General features: G+C 32.9%; 3 protein-coding genes across 5 annotated transcripts in view; 2 read left to right on the forward strand and 1 right to left on the reverse strand.

The window, feature by feature from the left end:
* The window catches only part of LOC136978718 (V-type proton ATPase 116 kDa subunit a 1-like), a 46,817-nt gene extending 42,289 nt beyond the window's left edge, over positions 1 to 4,528 (forward strand). The window contains exons 16-19 of the mRNA XM_067274505.1: positions 146 to 253; positions 342 to 492; positions 2,886 to 3,060; positions 4,421 to 4,528. Coding sequence (XP_067130606.1) covers positions 146 to 253; positions 342 to 492; positions 2,886 to 3,060; positions 4,421 to 4,511 — 525 coding nt within the window. The 3' untranslated portion in view covers positions 4,512 to 4,528. The remainder of the gene's footprint in view (positions 1 to 145; positions 254 to 341; positions 493 to 2,885; positions 3,061 to 4,420) is intronic.
* Positions 1 to 22,805, reverse strand: part of LOC136978726 (protein lifeguard 1-like) — a 351,072-nt gene that overhangs the window by 128,090 nt on the left and 200,177 nt on the right. The gene's annotated exons all lie outside the window — the stretch shown is intronic.
* On the forward strand, positions 9,546 to 21,482 carry LOC136978727 (methylmalonyl-CoA epimerase, mitochondrial-like). Of its 3 annotated transcripts, none has more exons than XM_067274521.1 (3): positions 9,546 to 9,857; positions 13,506 to 13,637; positions 20,986 to 21,482. In XM_067274521.1, the coding sequence occupies exons 2-3, from the start codon at positions 13,506 to 13,508 to the stop codon at positions 21,298 to 21,300; spliced, it is 447 nt and encodes a 148-aa protein (XP_067130622.1). In that variant the 5' UTR covers positions 9,546 to 9,857; the 3' UTR covers positions 21,301 to 21,482. The 3 variants fall into 3 exon arrangements, with proteins under 3 accessions (XP_067130622.1, XP_067130619.1, XP_067130621.1); XM_067274518.1 differs by having other exon boundaries at positions 9,554 to 9,681; XM_067274520.1 differs by having other exon boundaries at positions 9,599 to 9,681; positions 13,411 to 13,637.

Below are 22,805 nucleotides of genomic sequence, written 5' to 3' on the forward strand. Positions count from 1 at the left end.
ATTTAATATAAAATTTATCTCCTTGTTGCTCTTTCATTTTACTCAGAGCAGAAAAATTTCTGGAAACACCATTTTATAAATTAGTTTTTGTAAAATGTTTTGAGAGAACATAAATTTTGTTCAATTCAATTTATTTTAATTTCAGCCATATGTACAAAAGTGTTTAGTTATAATAGCCTTACTCTGTGTTCCTTGGATGCTGTTGTTAAAGCCATTTATGCTTAGAAGACAATATCATTCTCCTAGATATATGGTAAGTAAGGAAGATTATTATTAAATATAAGTAAATAATATATATTTGTTAAAATATATATTTCATTAGTAAATACTTATTTCTGTAGAGACAAGAATCACCACATAGGGAAGCTGAAGAATTTGATTTTGCAGATGTGTTTATAAATCAAGCCATTCATACTATTGAATATTGCTTAGGTTCTATATCTCATACTGCCTCTTATTTGCGGTTATGGGCTCTTAGTTTAGCACATTCACGTAAGTTACTCTAAAAATTTGAATAATTTAACATTTTTAAAGATTTCAAAGATCCATTTTTTAAACACACAGGAATTAAACTAGCTTAGAATTTATAATGAAATTAAAAAACCAAATTTTACCATAGTTTATCTATATTTTTTTAGACTAAATTATTTTAATTTGTATGTAATTTGGTCTAGAGGGAGGTGATATCAATGGTTCTCAGAAGTGTTCTATTTATTTATTTCAAATTCTTAGTATTTAAAAATTTTATTGAAACTAGTTTAAATTTTGAGAATTTGATATAAATCATTAAATGGTATCTAAATATGGGCAAAAGGATTGATGAACTTCCTTAATAAAATATTTTCATCTCTCTATTAGTTGTGTGCATAAATACTAAATTATTATTATCCCTTATATGAAATTGATCAAAATTATTATTAGTTTGCTCTATTAAGTTTTTTATATTCAGAACTGGGAAATTTAATTTCCAGACTTCCAAATTTAAAAATTTATTTTGAATAACATTTTAAATAATTAATTAATATATACAAAGCATCTGTCTAGACTTTACATATCAAAATACAGGTATACCTTACCCTTATGTCGGTAATTGTTCCAGGAGAGGCGACGTAAGTCGAATTTACTTGTTTCTGAATTCACTTGTCACTAGGCTAAACTACAAATAACCATTCCCAGTTCTGTATTTTATTTATAAATGCATTTTTAATAATATATGGTTAATAAAAATCTATTTTAAGCTTACAAACAAACAAATTTTAGTTTTTAATACAGTACAGGAAAAAAGTAATCTTAATTTACGAATACATGTACAGTACATGTTTACAATTTGGCAATGTTTACAGTACTGTACTATATCGCGGACTCTATTTGTGAATGTAGTTTGCTCTAAGACATTATAAAATAAAATGATTTTGTAAGGTTAAATAACAAATACAGTTATTAAAATTATTTTGTGATAGTAGAAAAAACTAATTTATGTTAAATTTACCAATATTTACATTCAATTTCTTTATTTACATTTTGGACGTAGATGGCTGTGGATCATCACATCAACAGCTGATTCTGATATTTCAGTTCTGATTCTGAGTATTTTAATATGATTTTTTATACTTTTATTCTTATTTATTGTACAGTAACATGATTTTATGTGCTTTTAATGCTTTTCTAGTGATATTACGACTTCAGTATTTGTGATAGACAGCGGTAAAGTCGAATAAAATGACTTAAACCTGATTTTTATTTTTCCATATATCTTTTTTTGACAAACGACATATAATCAAGAATGACTTAACTCGAAATGATGTATCCCGAGGTATACCTGTATTGAAGATAAATTAATTTTTTTTAAAAAGTGTTACTGTAGTTTGTGTGAGAAAAATCAAGAATAGAATTTTTTTCATTCTTAAGAGATGATGATGGGCAATCAAAATTTTAAATAAAACTTTTGTTTTTGTATTTAACCATTAAATACTTTTTATATTAAATTCATTTGTTTACTAGGGACTTTTACCCTTTTAGCTGCATAAGGCACTCCATCCTCTTGTTTGAGTACACTTACTTGTTTTCAATATAGAGTATTCATTAACAAATTTCAATAATATGTAAACCTTAATTTTCTAATTCTAGGTGAGGATTCTGTAACATAAACTAAGTTTAGATCCATTTCAAAATGCACCTCCACACTCAAATTAATTGGAAATAGGTTTTTATTCAAATTACATAAATATTTTTTTTTAGTTATTCTGCATCAAAATCAAACATAGAACAACCTTCAGATTTCAGAACAAATAGCATTCTTTTGTCAAATCAATCAAACACCATGAATTTTTTAGTGTTTCAAGAAAAATGTTTCCATTCCATGGTTACATATTTTCTTTGCTTGCCTGCACTGGACTTGGTACATTTGTTGTGCTTTGCTCCTTTCTTGGCCCAACCCTTTATCTTTGCTTTGCTTTTCCCTCATGACTTCTCCTCCTCCATTTTGTTCACTTGTTCAAAAATTTCCTGACAAGTCACTGATTCTGAGTGCCTCCTTTTCTATTTTCTATTGTTTATGACAAAAAGTATTGCAATGATTTTAAGATAAGTATATATATAATAGATTTATTTATTTTATAATTATTATTTTAATTCATTTCTCATTTGCATAGTTTGTGTATTAATTAAAATATGGAATATTTGAGTAAGCAAGTGAACATAATTTAGCTGGAATAAGAACACATTATGTAAATAGTAATTTATTTAGTTAAGCTATGAATTAAATATCTAGTTAAAGTATTTTTAAAATAGAAATTTGTTTTGTTATCTAAATTATTATTATTATTATTTTTTTTGTTTGGAAAGTAATTGATTTGTAAATCTAAATATATGTTTAATGTTTTTAGAACTGTCTGAAGTCTTATGGACTATGGTAATGAATATAGCACTCCGCTTTTCAACAAATTTTCTGGGTGCTGCTGTTTTTGTTCCAATATTTTTCTTTTGGGCTGTTTTAACAGTTGGAGTTTTATTAATAATGGAAGGTCTCTCTGCATTTCTGCACGCTCTTCGACTTCACTGGTATGTTAAATGAAGTTATAATTAATACTATAAACTAGTTATGCAACGAATATTCGGTTACTATTTGGTATTCGACCTATTCGGTCGAATAACGAATATTTAATCGTTATTCGGCCGAATACCTAAAAACAGGAGTAAGAAATAACAAAAACACAGTAAATTAATCATTTTGGTATTTAGATTTTATGTTATCAGGTTAGTGTTGTTTGTTTATATTTATTTATAACTTACAACCTGCACAAAATAAAAAACAAAATAATATTAATCACATGTATTTACAATTTATAATTACAAAGATCAGCACACGTATACACCTATTCGTTCGAGAATCATCGCACATCTGAGGGTCTGACCCTGCCTATCCTTCTTTTTAAGCGCTCATCTTTACTCTTCCTTTTCTTTTTCCTCTATCGCTCTAATCCAGTATGCCTATGCATACATCATAATGTGCGCGCACAATACTTTCGATTCGTCACTTTTCCATCGGAGATTTCCCATTTTACAGGGACATGACTCATAGCCTGGTGATGACAGAGAAAAGAGACAGAGAGGACTCGGTATAAGTCACAGTTATGATTTCACAGGTTCGAGACAGCTTGGTAGCCCGAACGGCCCCAGGCTTTCGCCCGTGCATTCTAAGTGACTTTCATTACAAGCATTTAGCTTTCCGAAGTCTATAAGAACAATTATTTTGCATTGATGGCCACGAATTTCGCGCCAATAAGCTGCCTCGACTTGTTCAATTATGCTATCAACTCAATTTCATATTTATTTTCACATTTTCACTTCGCGGTACTTCTCTGTTCTTTTTCCATCATTTACATTTGTAGGTCATTTCATTGTTATCCACATTTGATATCATCACTTATCACATACTGACCACCATGATGCTCATGTCTGTCCACTACAACTGTCAGGAATTAACGTGATTGGCATCGCCAATCACGTTAATTCCTGACAGTTGTAACAATGTAGTGACAGTGGGCCAATAGATAGCAGGGTCCTTGCCATAATGCGGTTTATGTGCCAATTTTCGTATATGCGTTAATCAAGCTGAATAGTTTAGCTAAATATTCGGCTGTTTGGCCACGCTCCTGGCCAAATATACTATTCGTTGCAACATTACTATAAACACATTGAGTTTTTTTTTTTTTTAACAGTTTTTGAGATTTAAATTTTATAACTATAAAACTACAGTAATTTTTTTATTATGTATTATATAAATTTATAAATTATAAGAACAATTTATATACTGTAATTGAAAACTAAAATCTTAATTAGTTTATGAAGTATAATAATTAATAAATTTTTTATCATCAATTTTAATTCAAAAATTAATATTATTTTTCTTACATTTTAGGGTGGAATTTCAGAGCAAATTTTATAAAGGTTCTGGATATATATTTGCACCATTATGTTTTAAAACTATACTGGAATCTGAAGAGGAATAAACTTGTTATATTGCAAATGTAATTAAATTTTAATATCATTTGCAAATTACAAATAATAATCAAGTTAACTTACTATATTCAAAGTGCCTATTTTTACATTTATAACAAATTAAGCAGAATGTATAAATTATTTTATTTCTAGTCATGAATATGGAATTACAACAACAAGTTTAAAAGTTCAATTAACATTGGATTCATATAATGTTTAAATATATTGTTGCATCATAAAATTTTGAAAATAAACTTTTCTATTCCTATGAAAATAAATATTATTTGAAGATTATAAAAACATTTTCATAATATTCAACATAATTAAAAATTTTATAAATTAATTTTGAAATAAACCAAATAGTATGTTTCTAAATTCAATACGTTTAAAAATTAAAATGTTTGATATAAATTTTGTATGTTAAAATTTCATTTATAATTATTAATTTTAATAACAAATTTTACTGATGTTCAAATAATTATTCAGATAAACATATGAGAGATTAATTATTGAATTATATTCAACTTCAGAACTTCATGAATTTGAACAGTAGGTTTGAGATTTAGTCAATTAGAATATTGCCGTGTTTTTTTAAAATTTCTTATAAGTGATTTCAAGAAAAGTAGGGAAATTTTTTTAACGTTTGTTCTTTGTCAAAATAATTTCTATAATTTTGCACATTTTAATTCAGAAAATGTATCATTTGATATCTTGTTTATTTTATACCAGAAATAAAGAATTTCTTACCTAACTTCAAATATAGTACTAACATTATTTAAAGTAGTATTGGTAATGTGTGACTTGTGTATAATTTGAATAATACAGTACATTCAATTAAGGAGGAGAGAAGAAATAATGTTGGAATGTGAGAGACTTGCAAATTTTTTTATACTGTTATACAACTACTGAATAAAAGGTGCAACTACTGTTATACAACAGAATATGTGCAATGCACATATTCTGTTGTATAACAGTAGTTGCACCTTTTATTCAGGACCATATTCAAAGCAGGCTCTTGCTCAATTTTCCTGACACTTGAATGGGAGATTAAAGGGACCAGAAAAGAAGTCTGGTAATTTCCAGATATACTAAAATATGAAGTTTAAATAACAAAAGCTTAAAAGGAACTTTTGGCTGTAATTGAAAAAAATTGTAGACCTGTAAATGCCCAGTGTTTGTTCTCAAGATTAACCTCTCGACTTCAGAAATCCATCCACCTTTACAAGGATTTTTTTTTTTGCAGTTTACTATGTAAACTTCAAAAAAATCTGGAAATATAACTTGACAATATCAAGCAATGAAGTCTCAGCCAATTATTTACACTATAACTTTTACACTTTAGTTGGTAGTAAAGTATGATCAGATTTATGATTTCACATAACTGATATACGGAAACTTTTTTTGTAATGTACGAAACAAAAACAATAGGAAATGAGAACGGCAAATAACATGCTATATAAATTATAAAATAGTGTAAGGAACATTTGTGAAGTTAATAGAGAGGTTTTCATCCGAAGTTTTCATCTCTAAAACGTGAACGTCGAATGTTCAACGCCGCCATCTTGTAAGCTTAGAAGTTTAGCAATGGCATTTGTGTGGGTCCCCAGACGGGGTTTGAACTTCAGTAACCTTTGAAATTCTTATGTAAACAACAAGACTCAGAACTGTTCGAGTATGTGTCAAATTTCTGTCAAGGGCTTAGCAGAAGACAAACTCTAACATGAGTGCTCATAAATAGGTAGACTCGCGAGTCTATAAAATGTTGGGCGAGATAAACCTTTTCGAACAATAAGAGAGGGAATTTCTGATAAATGAAAGATGAAAATAATCATTAAAATTCTTAGACATCAAAAATGGTATAACAACGGCCTGAATTATGAGTGCAGGTGTTGGTGTGTTATAAACAATTGCCGGGCAGAGTCAATAAAGAGGTATCAAATAGACACCTCGAATCGGAGAGCGACCCAAAGGAGAGACCAATCGGGAAGCGAGGAATGGGACGAGGGACCGATCTGAAATGCGAATAGAGAGAAAAACCTATAAAAATCGGGATTTCAAAGTCGAAAGACAGTCTCTTCTGGATTAAGCCAAGAGTCCCCTCGTTATTCGGATAACAGTCGTGATCCGTATTGAGTTGTGTTTAGTGGTGATATTCAGCGGGTTCGCACAGGTTCGGCCGAACCCGTTGTTAAAATTTTCAGTTTTCCGAACCTTGTTAAACACACGTAACATTTCTCAGTGGGTTTGTTTTTTAAAAAAATATATTAAAATATACGTATTATACTCTGTAATACTACTAAACTAGGGCCTTATACCCCGTTTGCACTGAGCATTTCAATCTAGATTGTGAGCAAGGTCGGGGAGTATGTCTTGGTGCGATCTTCTCTCGACCGAAACGAGGTTTAATTGCGATCGATTCAAGAGAGTTCTTGAAAGTAGATCCAGTCATAAGAGAGATCCCAGAATGTCACGTGCGCGAGATAATACAAGATGGCTGTAGAACACGTGTCGGGCTATGGACAGTGAAAGAAAAAGGATAATGTATCTCTCGAGATGATGACATCTGTCTACTATGAGGTGTGCCATTTCGCGGTGAAGAATTTCTCTGCGTAAAAAAAAAAAGGTCAACCTTACTAAAATACTATTGTTACCTGGTCTTCACCCAGGGCTCGTTATGTTCCAAATACGTCACTGATTGTTAGATATATCGCAAGAAAAGGTATTGTATTTATTTCTAGCTAAAACTTCATTTCGTTTGTCGGTGATTGTCAGGGAAAAATTTTCTGCTAGCAAACCCCTTGTTAAATATTTCGAATATCACCACTGGTTGTGTTGTCGCTCAAGATAGAACTCCGTTGCACCATTTCCCCGATCGTCCGTCTGTCCAGTGATCTCTCGTCCGCCCCGGGGCTGCGACCGACGCTGAAGTTCTCATCTGGATTAGTGAAGGACTGTCGATTGACGATGTAAGTACTAATGTTAATAAATAAACGGTTTTTGTGTGAAAAACGCTTGTCATCATTTGCCTCCTCCGTCACGACCCACATACAACTCTCCTTTCGGTTTATCTTGACGCGAGATTAACCGATCTCACCTAAAAGATGGCAACCTAACACAGGTGCCGAGGAGTGGGTTTTAATGTCCCCTATCTCCACCGGGTCGGCTATCTTACATTTGGAACATTATTGGAATCATTCTCGACGTTCCAAACGCCATTGTCAAACTTCTCGGCTTACAAGATGGTGGAGCTGAACATTCGACGTTCACGTTTAAGAGATGAAAACTTCGGCCGCAACCTCTAATGTCTTGGACAGTGAAAGTGTCAAATCATCACTTCATTGTGAAATAAAACAGACAGAGACATCCGCAGATGGAAGTAAATGGGATACCTTCTTGTTCCCTGGAATCGAGTAAAACATTACAAATTATAATAGTAAAAGTGGCTGAGATATTCGACCATGGGACACTGATGCGATACTGTATCCTGTATACTTTTTTTTTTTTTTTTTTTGGTAACTCTTTCCGCCCTGTGGGCACTAAGAGGACTTCTTATAGCAAGCCCATTATGGGTTCGGCCAGGCCCACAATGGGGCGGCCGGGTGGTGAGGGACGGAGACCGACATATCCGGATGCACCAACCCCCGAAAAATTCCTGGGGATTTTTCGATCCCGGATCCCCCAGGGCGGCAGGCTGCTAACCTTGACCGCTCGGCCATCCGGCCCTTCTGTATCCTGTATACTACTTGCAAAACAAAAATTAAATGAAAAATTTATTGATGTAATTATTTGTTTCCAAGGTTTTCCCGTGGAAAATTTTCTGCGGACGCTCATGAAAACAAGAATTAAAAATAAAGACACGGTTTCAACAAAAGAGAACACCTTTTTTTCAATTCTGTATTATTTAATTTGGTTAAGTCCAACGACAAGACAAGGATCGACGGTGAAAGATGGCGGCGCCCGTACTAGTATCGTGATGGATGGATCTATGATTTTAAAATATGTTTTTAGAGACAAAAGAAGGGTCCGAAATGTAAAATTTAACCATAAAAATGATTATCTTGCCGACAGAGCATTCAAAGTAGCCACGAAAAAAATTAGAATGCCAGTTACCATTTGAAAAAAAAACAAAAAAAATTCGAGAAGACACGTCTAACTTGCGCTTTCACAACTTATAAATTTTTATTCATAATACCGAAACGAAACTATCTTAGCCATGGAAGTCGCCATGTTGTTTCCACCGTAAACTACTACTACGAGCAGCCGTTTTTGCCGAAATACAGACAGAGCCGGCTCGAGAAATAGCGGGGACCGGTGCACGGTTGTCGTACTGGCCTTTTAATAATAATAATAATAATAAATAGCAATTTCGAACAACAAAATAATAGTTTAATGGTAAACATATCATCCGTTAATAAATAAATTGGCGAAAATTAACTAACTTAGCGAATAATGAAATGATCAATTTTTGGTTAAAGTGTACCTAGGTAACCCAATGGCGGCGCTTCGGTTAAGTTAATTAAGTTTTTAGTAGACGTTTCCTTTTTTTTCTTTTGTTCAAAAACTAACGTGAATCAATAACTAGTGACGTTAAACACTGGGCGGCCTGTCGGCGGCTCCCCTCTGGGAGGAGTCCTTCGGGAGCAAGAACAGTCGGAAGTGCCGCCGTTGGGGTTACCTAGGTACAGTACACTTTAACCCAATTTTTAAATTTCGCGAGAGCTGGATCGTGAGGGATTGCAGGGTTTTGTGCGGTCCCACCGCCCACCAGTCTGCTCTGAATATAGGAACGCGTTTTGCAGGAATTTTTAAACGGATGCCGCTCGCGCAGAGTTACGTGGAGGAATAAAAGAACGCACCCTATCAGTGACAAAACTTATCGCTTAGAACAGAATAAAATTTCCTGATATAAACCAATACCAAATGAATAACAATTATCCAATAAATGTGTTTTAAGTACCGTATAAATACAAATCGAATCGTCGCTAAAGTTTTGATTCACAATCTTACGAGATCGAAATTAAAAATGGAAATTAAAATTTATTTAGGTGGCAACACTTCGGGTTCTGTGATTGCTAAACCACTGTAATTACACGCGTTTCTGTTATAAACCTGGAATAAAGTATAGTTATGTTTAAAATCGGTAACAAGCAACGCTTGGCCGATACTCTTCATAGATCTGTTGTAAGTGGCTTGATTGGGTTAACAGTTATTGGTTTTGGACTCTGTAGCTTACGTGTATATAATTATTTTTCCTACGTTCGTCCAAATCAGCAAAGATTACTTCAATTAGAAGAACGTAAAAAGAGAAGTCAGTTAATTGACGACACTGCAGATATTAATTAACAGAGCATAAAAAGGTTAATGTTTGTCTCGATCGTATTTCTATACCAATGTTAGTTAAACGTACAGTACAGTACGTTTCTTCCTGTTATGCAGGAAAAAATCCTAATTATACAAATTTTACTCTAAAACAAAGCAAGTGTTAAAATGATATGAACTCTATACAGATGAAATATTTCAAAATTATATGCATTTATATCTGTGATAGATACAGTAAATGCAAACAAGGCCATTGAGAAAGGAACTGGGGATTTTTCTCTGTGCCTGGAGAAAACTTTTAGGTTTGTAGTGGTCTCTATTCCTATTTATTAATAAAGAAACATTCTATGTACTTCATATATCCAAAAAAAAAAAAAAAAGGCAAAATGGCCCTGCTCTACCCGCCAGGCTTCATACAAGCTCTCAAAGGCCCTGTATGCAATAATTGATATTTTAAAAATGTTTGTATACTGATACTGTATTTAGGTTATTAACTTAAATATATTTTAGCTATAAGTCTGGAATAAAGTAGACTTACCTGATAATATCAATATATAGACCACTTATTAGGAAAATGGTGAAAGTCCATTTTTCTTGGTGTTGAGAGGTTTAAATTTGAATTGATTCAAAAATACTGATAGTTTACTAAGTTTGCACACATTTCTATGATTTCAAATATGTGTAAATTCATTATACAAATGATTTTTAAGAGAATTAACTAAACCAAACTTTCTTTTTGTACCATAAATGAACTTACACTGTTAATAAATACACATGATCTTTTCGTGTTAATTTAATAAGTGTGTATTTATTAATTGTACTAATTTGGTGTTGTGTATATTCCTCAATTTTATGGACATACCATTTTCATACTTATTAAATTTTTAATTATTTAAATTTTACTTAAATATTTTAATCTTGTTTTGTTTATAAATAAGAACAAGAAACAAAATGCTATTATTTAATCTTAATACAGTAGAACCCCAATTATCCAAGATAACGTGGATCAAGCCTCCTCCTTGGGTAACCAACCCAATAACCAAAAACTTAGATAAAATGGATGGTTGTGTCATTTCAGATTAAAAATTACATGGTATTACTTTTAAGCCTCTTATAGCTTAGAAACTTTAATCATATATAATAACAACAATTTTTTACATTATTTATTATAAAACTGATAGATATACTGTATTTTATGGACTATAAGTTGCACTTTTTTCTTCGAAGAATTGCCTCCAAAATTCAGGTGCGTTTTATAGTCCATAAAATACGGTATATATTATATGTAGTTACATCTTAATATGAATCTTGTCTCACATTGAAGTTAAATGATAAAAAATAACATAAATAACTCATTTTGTAATGTGTTTTTTTGTTTTAAACTTTAAAGTTCTTTATAGTTAAGAAAAGTGATGTATTCACCTATAACTTAGGTTTATCTTGGATATTGCAAAACATTGGATAATTGGGTTTCTACTGTATTTATTTTTTAGTTATTATTAAGTTACATCATGCTTATAAGTTAACATTAGATTTTTTTTCATTTTGAATCATTTTATGGAAGTGTTTTGAAATATTTGTGATACATAGGAAGTACATAGGCTGTTTTTTTTTTTTTAACATTCGATGGTCCATAAAAAAAAGACAAGTGTAAATAACAAAATGAATTCATTATCAAAAGTTAGATACAAACATGGTTACTTTTCAACATAATCACCGTGAAGATTGAGGCATTTGTCTATCTGTGGACAAGCTTTGAAATCCCCTATTCATAGTTTGTTGCCGCCAGTGACTTGAGATGGCCCTTAATGTTGTTTTGAAGATCGTCATTAGTCTCAAACCTTTGCCCTGCTAGCCAAGTTTTCAGTTCAGGAAAGAGGTGGAAGTCTTCACACCTTTAATGGTTGAAGACTTCCACCTCTTGGAAGTCAGACACCTTTCAGACTTCCACCTAGCTTGGAACTTTTTAAATACCCAGCATACAATCTCGATTTAGTACTGAGTGACTTCCACTTCTTTCCTGAACTAAAAATGTGGCTAGGAGGGCAGAGGGTCAAGACTAATGATTATTTTCAAAACAACGTTAAGGCCCATCTCAAGTCACTGGTGACAACATTCAACAAAGAGGGATTCCAAAGCTTGTCCACAGATAGACAAATGCCTCAATTTTTACGGTGATCATGTCAAAAAGTAACCATGTTTGTACCTAACTTATGGTATTAAATTCATTTTCTTATTTACACTTGTTTTTTTTTTTATGGGAGGTTGGAAAAAAACTTGTATATAAAGCTATAACTACATCATATCCTTATATTTTTCAGATGTAATGGGTCTAGTATTTTTATATAAAGATGTTAGTTAATGATGTTCCAAACTTTAGCGGTCTGCCAGTCTGATTTATGACAAATCTAGAGTTTTAAGTTCCACTGCCTCCATTGATGTTTTATACAAATTAGATATTTTCATCATAAATCATAGATATTACATTGCAAGTCTAATTGCAAAATTTTACAGTTGTACTCCTTAGTTTACTCACAGTCAGTGTTTAATAAGACTAAGGAAATGGACTTAACATCACTTTCATAAGAAACTATTATGCAATTTCATTTACCAATGAATTTTCAATTGATCAAAAGATATGCATCTTTTAAAATATAAATTGTAAATTACCTATAAATAAAAAGTTCATACTAAATTATATTTAAATTATTGTTTTCTCAGTTTTTACCAAAAGTAGACTTACATCACTTTCATAAAAACAGTATATATTTTTTCTATAAGTTTTAAGTATATTTTGAAATATAGTCTATGTTTTATTTATGATACTCAACTTGACTGTTGTTGCTACATCAAATTCACAGACCAGTTGTCCCAATTTCCATTGAGTCCTGCTTGATGGTAATGTCACCAATCATATTCTTTATATCAATGGTCTTTGCTAAGTTTTCTTATAATTTTGGAAATAGTTTTGTTGTACTCTTAACATTTTAAGTTTCATGCAAAATGAGTGCACCAAAGAAACAAATTAAACTTCTTTCCACATTGAATAGAATATAAAATATTTTTTGTTTTGGAAAAATAAATGCTTCTGTCTAATTTATAACTTATATATACCTTAAAAAAATACAATAATCTGGAACAACATTATAATGTTATTGATAAATATAACTATATTTTGCAGCATACTTTTGTAAGACCTAGTAACCTTTTACAAAAGAATTAAAAAATATGGTAGATAGACAGATAATCTCTTTAATGTTGCCCTATGTGGTAGTCCATGCAAAAATGTACATAATAGTAGAATAAAATCCATCATGTTGTTAATGTTTAATTAATTAAAACAATTTAATTGTAAACTTTTGTGATTTAATTAATATGTATATTTTTATAATGATTCAAATATTCTTTACCAAAATCCATTAAATTTAATTCATCTCCTAAATTGATGAAAATGCTAATGTTTTAATATTAGCATTTTTTCTATGTGTATACAACATACATATGTCTATAGTTTTACGTATAAATAGAATGATAAATTTATATCAAATATGTTATTAAGTTTAATTTTCATTTAACTAGCTTGATTTTCAGATTAACTGAGGAATAACATAATAAGTTTTTAATCCATCTACTGAATTATGACTTCAACATTATTGAAGAGCATCAAATCAAACTTTATTTCCCAGATGGCTCGATCTTTGCACTCAACACAGTCCCAGGCAAGATCTTGGAAAGTTCTTAAAGTAAATCATGTAGCTGTAGCAGTACCTGATTTAGAGAAGACATCATTTCTTTATAGAGATATTTTGGGAATAAAGGTAGTGAATTTTTATTTTAAAAATATAGCTGTAATTAACATATTTTGTTCTCAGTTGTATAAAGGCTTCTTACGTTAATGTGTATTTTTGAAATTGAAATATCGTGAGGCTTTAAAAACAGATAACAATCAAAGTTTAAATTTTAATCAATAAATCTCATGCCAACCTAAAATAAATCTAAGACTCAAAAAAATAAAGTGGTCTGTATGAGTCCTCATTTTTTGTTAGACAGGGTTTCTATCTTTTAATGTAAGATTCATATTTTAGTGTTATTTTATGATTAAGAGTATCAGCCACACCAATGGAATGTATACTGGTATATTTATTGCAAATAACAGAAAAAATAAAAATAACAATAGAGGTAATACAAATTTTATAACAATCAATAAATGAATGTTTCTTTACCAACATAGATTGTTATATATGGACCACATTGAAAGTTTCTAGATATGAGAGAGTATGTAACATGCTGTATTGTAGTTTGCTACATTTAATATGGCAACTCTAGTAGATATGCCAATAGATATCTTATTCTTGTAAACTCCAAATACTGACATAGCCTATCAGTCATTTGCAATGGTTTAAACTTAAAGCAATAATGTTTTACAAGTAAAAGGTTACATTTTAATATTTTACTGATATAACCAGGGCAAAATGCATTTGGAAGTAATATTAAATAAAGCTTGTTTCTTGTTAGAAGAAGGTTGTATTTTATAGTTTTTAATTAGGTCTCCTCAAAAATCTATAAAGACTAAGAAGGATAATTTCTTGTGGTTGCTTTTTTGAGAAGGTTTTAACTTTTGTTGTTTTGTAATTTATTTTGTTGTTTCTATACTACTACCATATTATTTATTATTATTATTATGTTTATTTTATTTATTTATTTATTTTCTTAAGATTATATTTTAATGTGTTTTTAGAAGTTTTCCTCATAGCAAAAATAAATTTATTATTTATCAGAATAAAATAATTACTAATAATAATTTAAGACAGATGGAACATTAATCATGTATGAAAAGTGATAATTTACATTTAATTTTAATTCAAAATATTTTTCATACTGGAATTTTTCTCATAGAATATTTTGTAATTAATTTGCTATTAGTAATAAAAACTATAGTTAAGTGTTATGTTTTGTTGTGTTATGTTATGTTATTTATTGTAGATATAGAACCATAAGTGGCCAACTCTAATAGCAGATTGCAGAAATACAGTTTACGTTAAATGATGATACTCACACCTCGACACAAAAACCTTTTAAAAATGCAGCCTTTTATTCACTTTTCTAATGTTAACTACGCAAAGGTAGCATGTCCGAAGCCGAACTTTCGGAGGTGCAAGATGCCACCCCTCCTTATGCCCTGCAGAGTCAAGGACCGGTTGCAGACTACCCCTGGGTCATGCTGCCAGTCGTAGCCGAAGTCGAATACCTCGACTTGTTTCCCCCACTACAAGTCGGCCTACCTCGCCTGAAACTAGCGACGCAAGCTAGAGAGATAGTATCCCTGTAATAAAATGGCCTTCCGGCGGAAACAAAAAGGGTACTACGATACTACGATTATATTTGTCTCTTACCAATCTCTACACCTTTATAATACCTTATCTCCTTCTCCTTTTCAGACTGATGGCTATGGGAGAACAGGAACGGATCCTTGCCTCCTTGCTCAGTTGCCCAATCTGCTATGAGCTTGTGGGGGCTCCTGTTTATCAGTGCTCAAACGGACACCTCGTTTGTTCCCAATGTCGACCCCACATCACGGAATGCCATACGTGCCGCGAGACTCTAGGACATATCTGGAGTCTCGTGGTCGAACAGATTGCCTCCTCCCTATGATTACCCTGTATCCATCATCCTTATGGATGCGAGGAACAGTTAATCGAATCGGCTCGAACAGCTCATCAGGAGCATTGTCTCTTTAAGCCGGTACCATGCCCTCTACACGAGGCGAACTGCCCATGGGAGGGACCCATCGGTAAAGTGATTACGCACTTCCAGGAGGGCCATCCAGAGATCCGGGTTCTTAATAGATCTACATTGCTCTTCCTAGGATTGTGTGCCGAGGGGGCAGGCCCTCATATTTGGGCCAGTATCTTATCATGCTTTGACCAAAAATTCCTCCTTCTAATCACCCAAAATCGCATGGAACATCCCAATGTTACGATCAAAGTCTGCCTCCTCACTCCCTCCTCTGCAGCTTTCACTTACATTATCATTTTCAAAAAAGGACCACAGTCCTTACAATAGGTTTTGTCCAATATTCCGCAAGTCGGCCCTCGTAACAACTATGCTTTGTACCCTCCTTTAGAACTGGCTGCCGAGACCGTCTATTCCTTCAACACCTCCAATGACGTTAAATTCATGATATCTGTCGTCCCCGCCAACTCAAATTAGTAATACTAATCCTTTCCTGGTCCTTCCAGACATGGCTGCCGATAATGACTGGTGGGATGCTCCGATCCCCACACCACCTACTCCATTCCCTTCTCAATCTGCAGAAGTTAATGCTACCGCCTTACAAGGGGCTCTGGACTTCAATCAGACACAACGTCGATGAGGGGCGACCCCGGCCACCCTCGTCCTCCCGGAGGGATATAAATGTCTGCCGGAGCTGGAGGATGCTTTTCGGGAAGAGATCGAGTGGGTCAAGACATATTACACGCAGCTAACCAACCTCCCGGTTCACACCGCACGGGCTCCTCTTTTCCCCTCAGCGGGGGATCAATCGGATCATTCCTGGAAGGCCTCCAACCATAAACCTTGACGCCGGTCACCCTCCTAGATGAGGAAACTGTACGCAACTCCTGTAATACACCTTGTGTACTGGGATACCTATATATTAATATGCGAATAAATATTATCCTTACCTCTTTCATCTTGTGTATCTTTCATCCTTTTCAAACGCGTAGCGTGTGACCACGGGTAGAACATACCTTATTAGGAAACCCTGCTGGCAAGTAAAACGTGAATACGCGATTAATAACGATTCCGGAGTTGTTTATTGTCTCTCTTACATAAAGTTCTGTTTTACCTATGTAGTCAACCAGGATCATCATGATCTATCTACAAATCAGCATCCTTTACCTATGCTACGCTACATTGGAAATGGCCGCAGAACCAATAACCTTCACAAAAAGAGTAATTTTCTTGAACCGAGGAAATTTCCTCATGACCTCCAGTCATTGGACTTTAGTTAATGATTTTACTTTTGAACATCTCAATCAACAAATACAATTTGTCTCCGAATCACTCGATTATTTGGAAGCTTTAATCGAACGACAAAACCTTAACCTCTCCCAAGGCACAGCCCCTACCGAATGGAAACTCCCTACAAAGGGCTTCGAACTAATCAAAGCTTCTTTCCTTAATTATCAAAGGAACTATCATGAACTCCTCTCACTCGTCACTCTCAATACCACAAGAAATAAGAAACGAGGTTTAATCGACTTGGGAGGAAAAGCTCTTAAATTCCTCTTTAGAACTGCTACATCGGAAGAAGTGGAAGCTCTTAACACCGAGATTGGAACTCTTAAACAACAAAATGAAGGCATAATACACCTCCTCCAATCACAAACTACCCTACTTAATGACACGCTCAACATCAGTAAAAACAACCAACATCAGATCTACATCATATACAAACGAATAGAAAACTTTGGGGAATTAATAAATGTCTACCAGATTAACCTCGCGTATGAAACCATCTTACGAACTATTGAATCTTCTGTTCAAGAACTCCATTTCCAATTACTCGAATTACGTGAGGCGATTGACATATTAGAGCAAGGAAGAATAAACACTTATGTTATCCCTCGAGAAATTATGTACCACACGCTCCGTGATATCCAAACCCAACTTCCAGAGGGTTATGCGATGATCGAACCCATCCTTGACGACATGTTGTTTAAATACTATCAGTGGATTACCATCATTGCCGTGGCCCTACTGGGCGTAATCAAAGGAATTTTGGCAAAAACTCGCAGTCTGCCCACTGTGAGTTTTTGCCAAAATTCCTTTGATTATGCCCAGTGGGTACTTTGACATATATGAGATCGTCCAATTTCCCACCTATATCCCTACGATAAAGACCTTTATACAGGTCCAAACTACCTATTCGGTCATCACTTTATCAATGGACCGACAGGCCTACATGCTTCTACAACGTCACGATCTCATCACTTGTCAAACAGCTCATTTCGCTACATGCTCCTTAGACATACCTATACAACGAGCCCCTCAACAAAGTTGCAAGTATTCGCTATTTAGCGGAAACGAAGAGCAGATTAAAGACCTTTGCACCTGACAAATCGTCGTAAAATACACGCCGATCTTTAAGAAAATAGATCGACAAGTCATATGGATTTATTCCACTTCGAAACCACTTATCCTTACAATCAAATGCCCGGCACAATCTCAAAAGTCATCCTTTCTATCGACTATTTGAAAATTAAATGGTACGGGAGTAATTAAACTCCCAAAGGCATGTACTGGCTATTTGCCCGGAATTATCCTCACATCACATTTCCAAAGACAATCTACAATACACCTAGCCATGGAACAACAATTGATCGTTCCACCTATCAAGCAAGTCATCAATCAAATGGAAATACGAGTACTACAAAACATCTCGAACCCTCGCACGAGTCAGACCTACTAAAGATATCTGGAAATACAGACATCCAGCTAGCAGATCGCTCACTGAAACGTCCAGTACGATCTCGACCATTTGTTACGAATATCAACAAAACCTCCACCAACATCCAACTTGCTGTTAATGACAATACTCCTTAGTTGTCTTGGTACAACCATATTGTTAATTTGCACCCCTTGCATCTTTTGCTATTATCTACGACGACGAAGATCTAGAGCAACAACCCGTTGCAGAAATTAAAGCGGAAACCATCCCCCTCGACGGGATAGAAGAACCGAAGCCACTTCCGCAAACGGCCGAACCAACTTCCTCCGAAGAAACCAAGCCCTGGCCCACCCAAGCTTCCATTGTTCAAACTTATTAACCGCCATCTTTAACTATTTTCTGGGGTTAACTTTCACAACTTTTATACATTCATAAACTCATACGAGATTGCAAATTTTATATTAACCCTTATTTTATTACTATATTATACGTTTCCAATTAGCGGAAATAGGTTATTTCTTAATACTAATACTTTAATCCTTTTTATTTTTATTATTTTATTTAATTATCTTAATCATTAATAATAATCCCGAGAGAGAGTACGGTAAATAAACTGTAAAACCATGCATACCTCCAATGTACCCGAGGGAGAAAACTTTAATCTCTATACTCTAATTTAATATTACTTTTGTACCTATAAGAACAGGACAAGCCATGGCCGACCGAAGAAGCCTCACCCGAAAATCTACAAGCCTTCGGCTACTTTGACTCTCCACTCTCCAACTCCGAAATTTATTAAGATACGTTAAAGAAACTGTTATTCACTCACCTGAGGATAATCTCCTAGTAAGAAACAACCGCCTACATCCTTAATTCCGATATAACACCTCATCGAACCGGACAACACGCACCAAAGAACAAAGAACGGTTAACCTACGAACACACATGACTCACTTCGAACTTTGAACTGCACCCTTAATCTCACCCTTAACGGGGTCAACCAATCAAGCACTTACTGACGTCACCGGTCACCAAGAATACTTCTGAACCCCGGAAATCTAATGTTAGCCTCGTACTAAAAACTAATAAATCTTGTATCGCAAGCTACCCAGAATTCTAACACTACAATATTTAAGTAACTTTGTTTTTAAGTAACCGCTTTACGCAAGTACTTAAAGAGAGAAAATCTCTCCGAAAAAAAATCGAACTTGGAAAGCCTGCAGTGATGTAAAAATCCGAATCTACCAGCAAAATATAAATTTAAATTTCTATTAGTCTTTATTTCGACATCAACAACCAAATTCCAAACCGAAAGCCGACCCGTCTTAGGGGAATGACTGTATTTCCCCTCCCCTCAAAACTTGAAACTGGGTCAGAATGGAACTAAAGACAAAATTTGCTAATTGGCAAGAAAATTAATGAGGGGATGAAATAAAAAGGAGGGGAGTGAGGACAGAGGGGTCGTTCGTGGCTCCCGCCTCTATTCGAACTCAAAGCCTCTACGCTGCCGCCGATTGCATTTCGAATTGACTCCGTCCTCTGACTCCAATCCTTGTTGAGGTATGACGACCACTAATTTGTAAACTCTCTCTCGGGTTCGTAAACTCCTAATTTAGTCCGTTATAGTTCTATCGATGTTATTATGTGTAACTGTTCTTTATTGTCTAGTAATAAATTCTGTTTGTTGTTTTAACTGGTGTCATTTATTCAAATACCGCCTCTGTCTTATCAACGAGCTCACTCTCCTCCTCCACTCGACCTGACAAGCAATTAGTTCCAGACTGGACAGCCATCCTTGACCGTGGGCAGGTTTTACCGACCTGTTGACCGAGAAAAAGGAGGTCCAACTCCGTCCGACCTCCCGGTGAACCCACAATATTAATAAAAAGATAAAAGTTAAATATATATAGCAAATTTAAGTTGTTTATATATAAAATGCCAAGACATATTTATACTTTATCAAGGTTTATTATAGCAAGGATCAGAGAACAGTTTCATAAGATTATCATTTTTGATAGATTGTGTGATGAAAAATGTAATTAATTTGTTTTAATGCAATAATATATAAGATGAGAAAAATTTCAAATATTTTTAGTAATTATAATTACTGTGTTTTCTGAAATTCGTTAAAAGAATAAATTAAAAATACAGCATCAGAAAACTTTTTTTCATGCAAATATTAATACTGTAATTGGATTTACACTAAGCCAAATGATAGCCAATTAATCCGGTTATTAATATGCTATAATTAATAATTAGAAACTAAGTAATTTGGTACTAGAGGTGACTTTAGATGTCATTTTACTTAGTTTCTAATTATTAATTATAGCATATTAAGAGCATGATTAATTACGGCGATTGTTTGGCTTAGTATCTATATATCAGGTTTTGGGAAGTTGATATATATGGATTTACACTTGTAACATTTGAACTGAATGTTAAATGTTTGTAGATTTTTTTAAATATCCTATTTTTTCATTAAAAAATTTTAAATACGAGTTTCTTAAGATAAAATTGAAATCATTAATGATATTTTATTAAGATTTTTTAAAGAATTTTATAAATAGTTAATAAATACCTCATTATTCTGTTTATACATAGAACAATATTCTTTTTAATAATTTGATTTTGAAGAAAAATTAATAGTAATTTTAATTGTTATTTCTGTTTTAATGTTGCAAATTATTAAATATCTATACTTTGTATATTAATAGACTAGCGAGCCGGTGATCCAGCCAGAACATGGAGTATATACAGTATTTGTAGATGTTGGAAATACAAAAATAGAATTATTGTTGCCTCATGGAGAGAAAAGTCCAATTTCATCATTTTTAGAAAAAAATAAATCTGGAGGAATGCACCATTTATGCTTAGAAGTAGATAATATTAAAGCTGCTATGGAAGATTTGAAGAAACATAAAATACGTTTGCTAAGTGAAGATTGTAAAATTGGTGCACATGGAAAACCTGTTATCTTTCTTCATCCAAAAGATTGTGGTGGGGTACTTATTGAATTAGAAGAAGCTTAAATTTTTTTCTAAAGTATAAATTGAAATTACTAAAAAGGATTTGTATAGTTTAAAATATTATCTGTTTCATATAATTTTATATTGAACAGAACTAAAAATATCTTAATTTGTTGTTACATGATAAATTTAATGCTGTAATTTTTTAAAATGGACTAAATAAACTTAAAAACATATTTAATTAATTTTCATAGATGGAAATTCTTTACTAAACAACTTTTGACGAAAACCATTTGTTTTTCAGTCTTATCATTATTTAAAAGCATGTATCTATTTTAAAAAGTTACTTGTAAATTGGCTTGTGATTATAAAATGTATACTTAATACTACTACTGCAATAATTTTATCTTTATCATTATAAGCACCAGTTAATGATCAAATAAAAAAATTTACCTACTAGGTATAGATCTGGTAGTGTATGCTGACTCTTTACATTGATCATAAAGGTGAATATTTATTTAGCATTTCAAATGTTATTTCTTAAGTCCATAGTAAATAAATGTTTGATATTAATGTGTTTCTTGTAACACATAGCAGGATATTAATGAACATGGTTTACTCAATCCATTACCAAGTCTGTTCCTACTTGTACATAACATTTCAAGCCAATATTTTAATATAAGCTTCTGATAAAATTGAATATTTGATATAATTTAGATATGCTGTAAAATATGCAAGAACAAAGTAATAATTCGTACAAACATTAACAGGAACTGGTGGTACAAACTGGTGGCATACTTTGCTATTAAAATTATATTTTATTGAAGTAAGTATGCATGCCATGCTGTCTCAAAATTGACCACAAATTTTAGAATATTGAAATTTTCAATTTTTGTACTTTTCGTGGGTTTATTTTAATGAAGACTGATGGTGCAATTTTTTTCTTGTCTTAGCTTTCCTATCAACCAGATGTCATTGCTTTCAGACTTTAGCCTTTAAGACTGTCACAGTGTTTTGTTTTTATAGATTAATCTTCATATTTAGTAAAGTTTGTTTATACTTAAAGTTTTTTAGGTAATAGATTCATTAATCACTTGTAAAAATGACAAACGAAATACAGTGGTATCTCGGTACTCAAACAATTTGGTATTAGAACTTAAATTCTGGAAAAAGAATCGTTCAGTACTCAACTGGAAAAACAAACCCTCTAGAACAAATTTTCGAATAATAACATTTTTATTTTGTCTTCCATAAAAAAATTTTATGATAAAAATATAAAGAAAAATCCAGCAACGAGTTGCATGACTTTCCCGGCTATTATGAGAACTTATTTAGAAAATAAATAAATAATTTTAATCTATACAGGGCTTGACCAATAAGTATCCAGACTGAAATCATAAAAAAATTTATTGAAGATATATGTACAGTGAGCTAATCTTCAAAATATGACCCTCCTGCATCATTACACCGCTGCCAACGCTTTTTCCAGTCTTCATACGCTTCCTGGAAGGTGGCAATCGCAAGGTTTAGGCACCCCGTCGAAGCTGCTTGGACTGCCTCAATCATTT

This window comes from Centruroides vittatus, unplaced genomic scaffold (assembly GCF_030686945.1).
Source record: "Centruroides vittatus isolate TY-2023 unplaced genomic scaffold, ASM3068694v2 contig_549, whole genome shotgun sequence".
Classification (NCBI taxonomy): Eukaryota; Metazoa; Arthropoda; class Arachnida; order Scorpiones; family Buthidae; genus Centruroides; species Centruroides vittatus.

Coding starts and splice junctions, on each gene's coding strand:
- LOC136978727 (XM_067274518.1), top strand. CDS start 9,628: ATGTTTAAAATCGGTAACAAGCAACGCTTGGCCGATACTCTTCATAGA. Junction 9,682..13,505: donor ATACTCTTCATAGATCTGTT/GTAAGTGGCTTG, acceptor TTTATTTCCCAG/ATGGCTCGATCTTTGCACTC. Junction 13,638..20,985: donor GAGATATTTTGGGAATAAAG/GTAGTGAATTTT, acceptor GTATATTAATAG/ACTAGCGAGCCGGTGATCCA.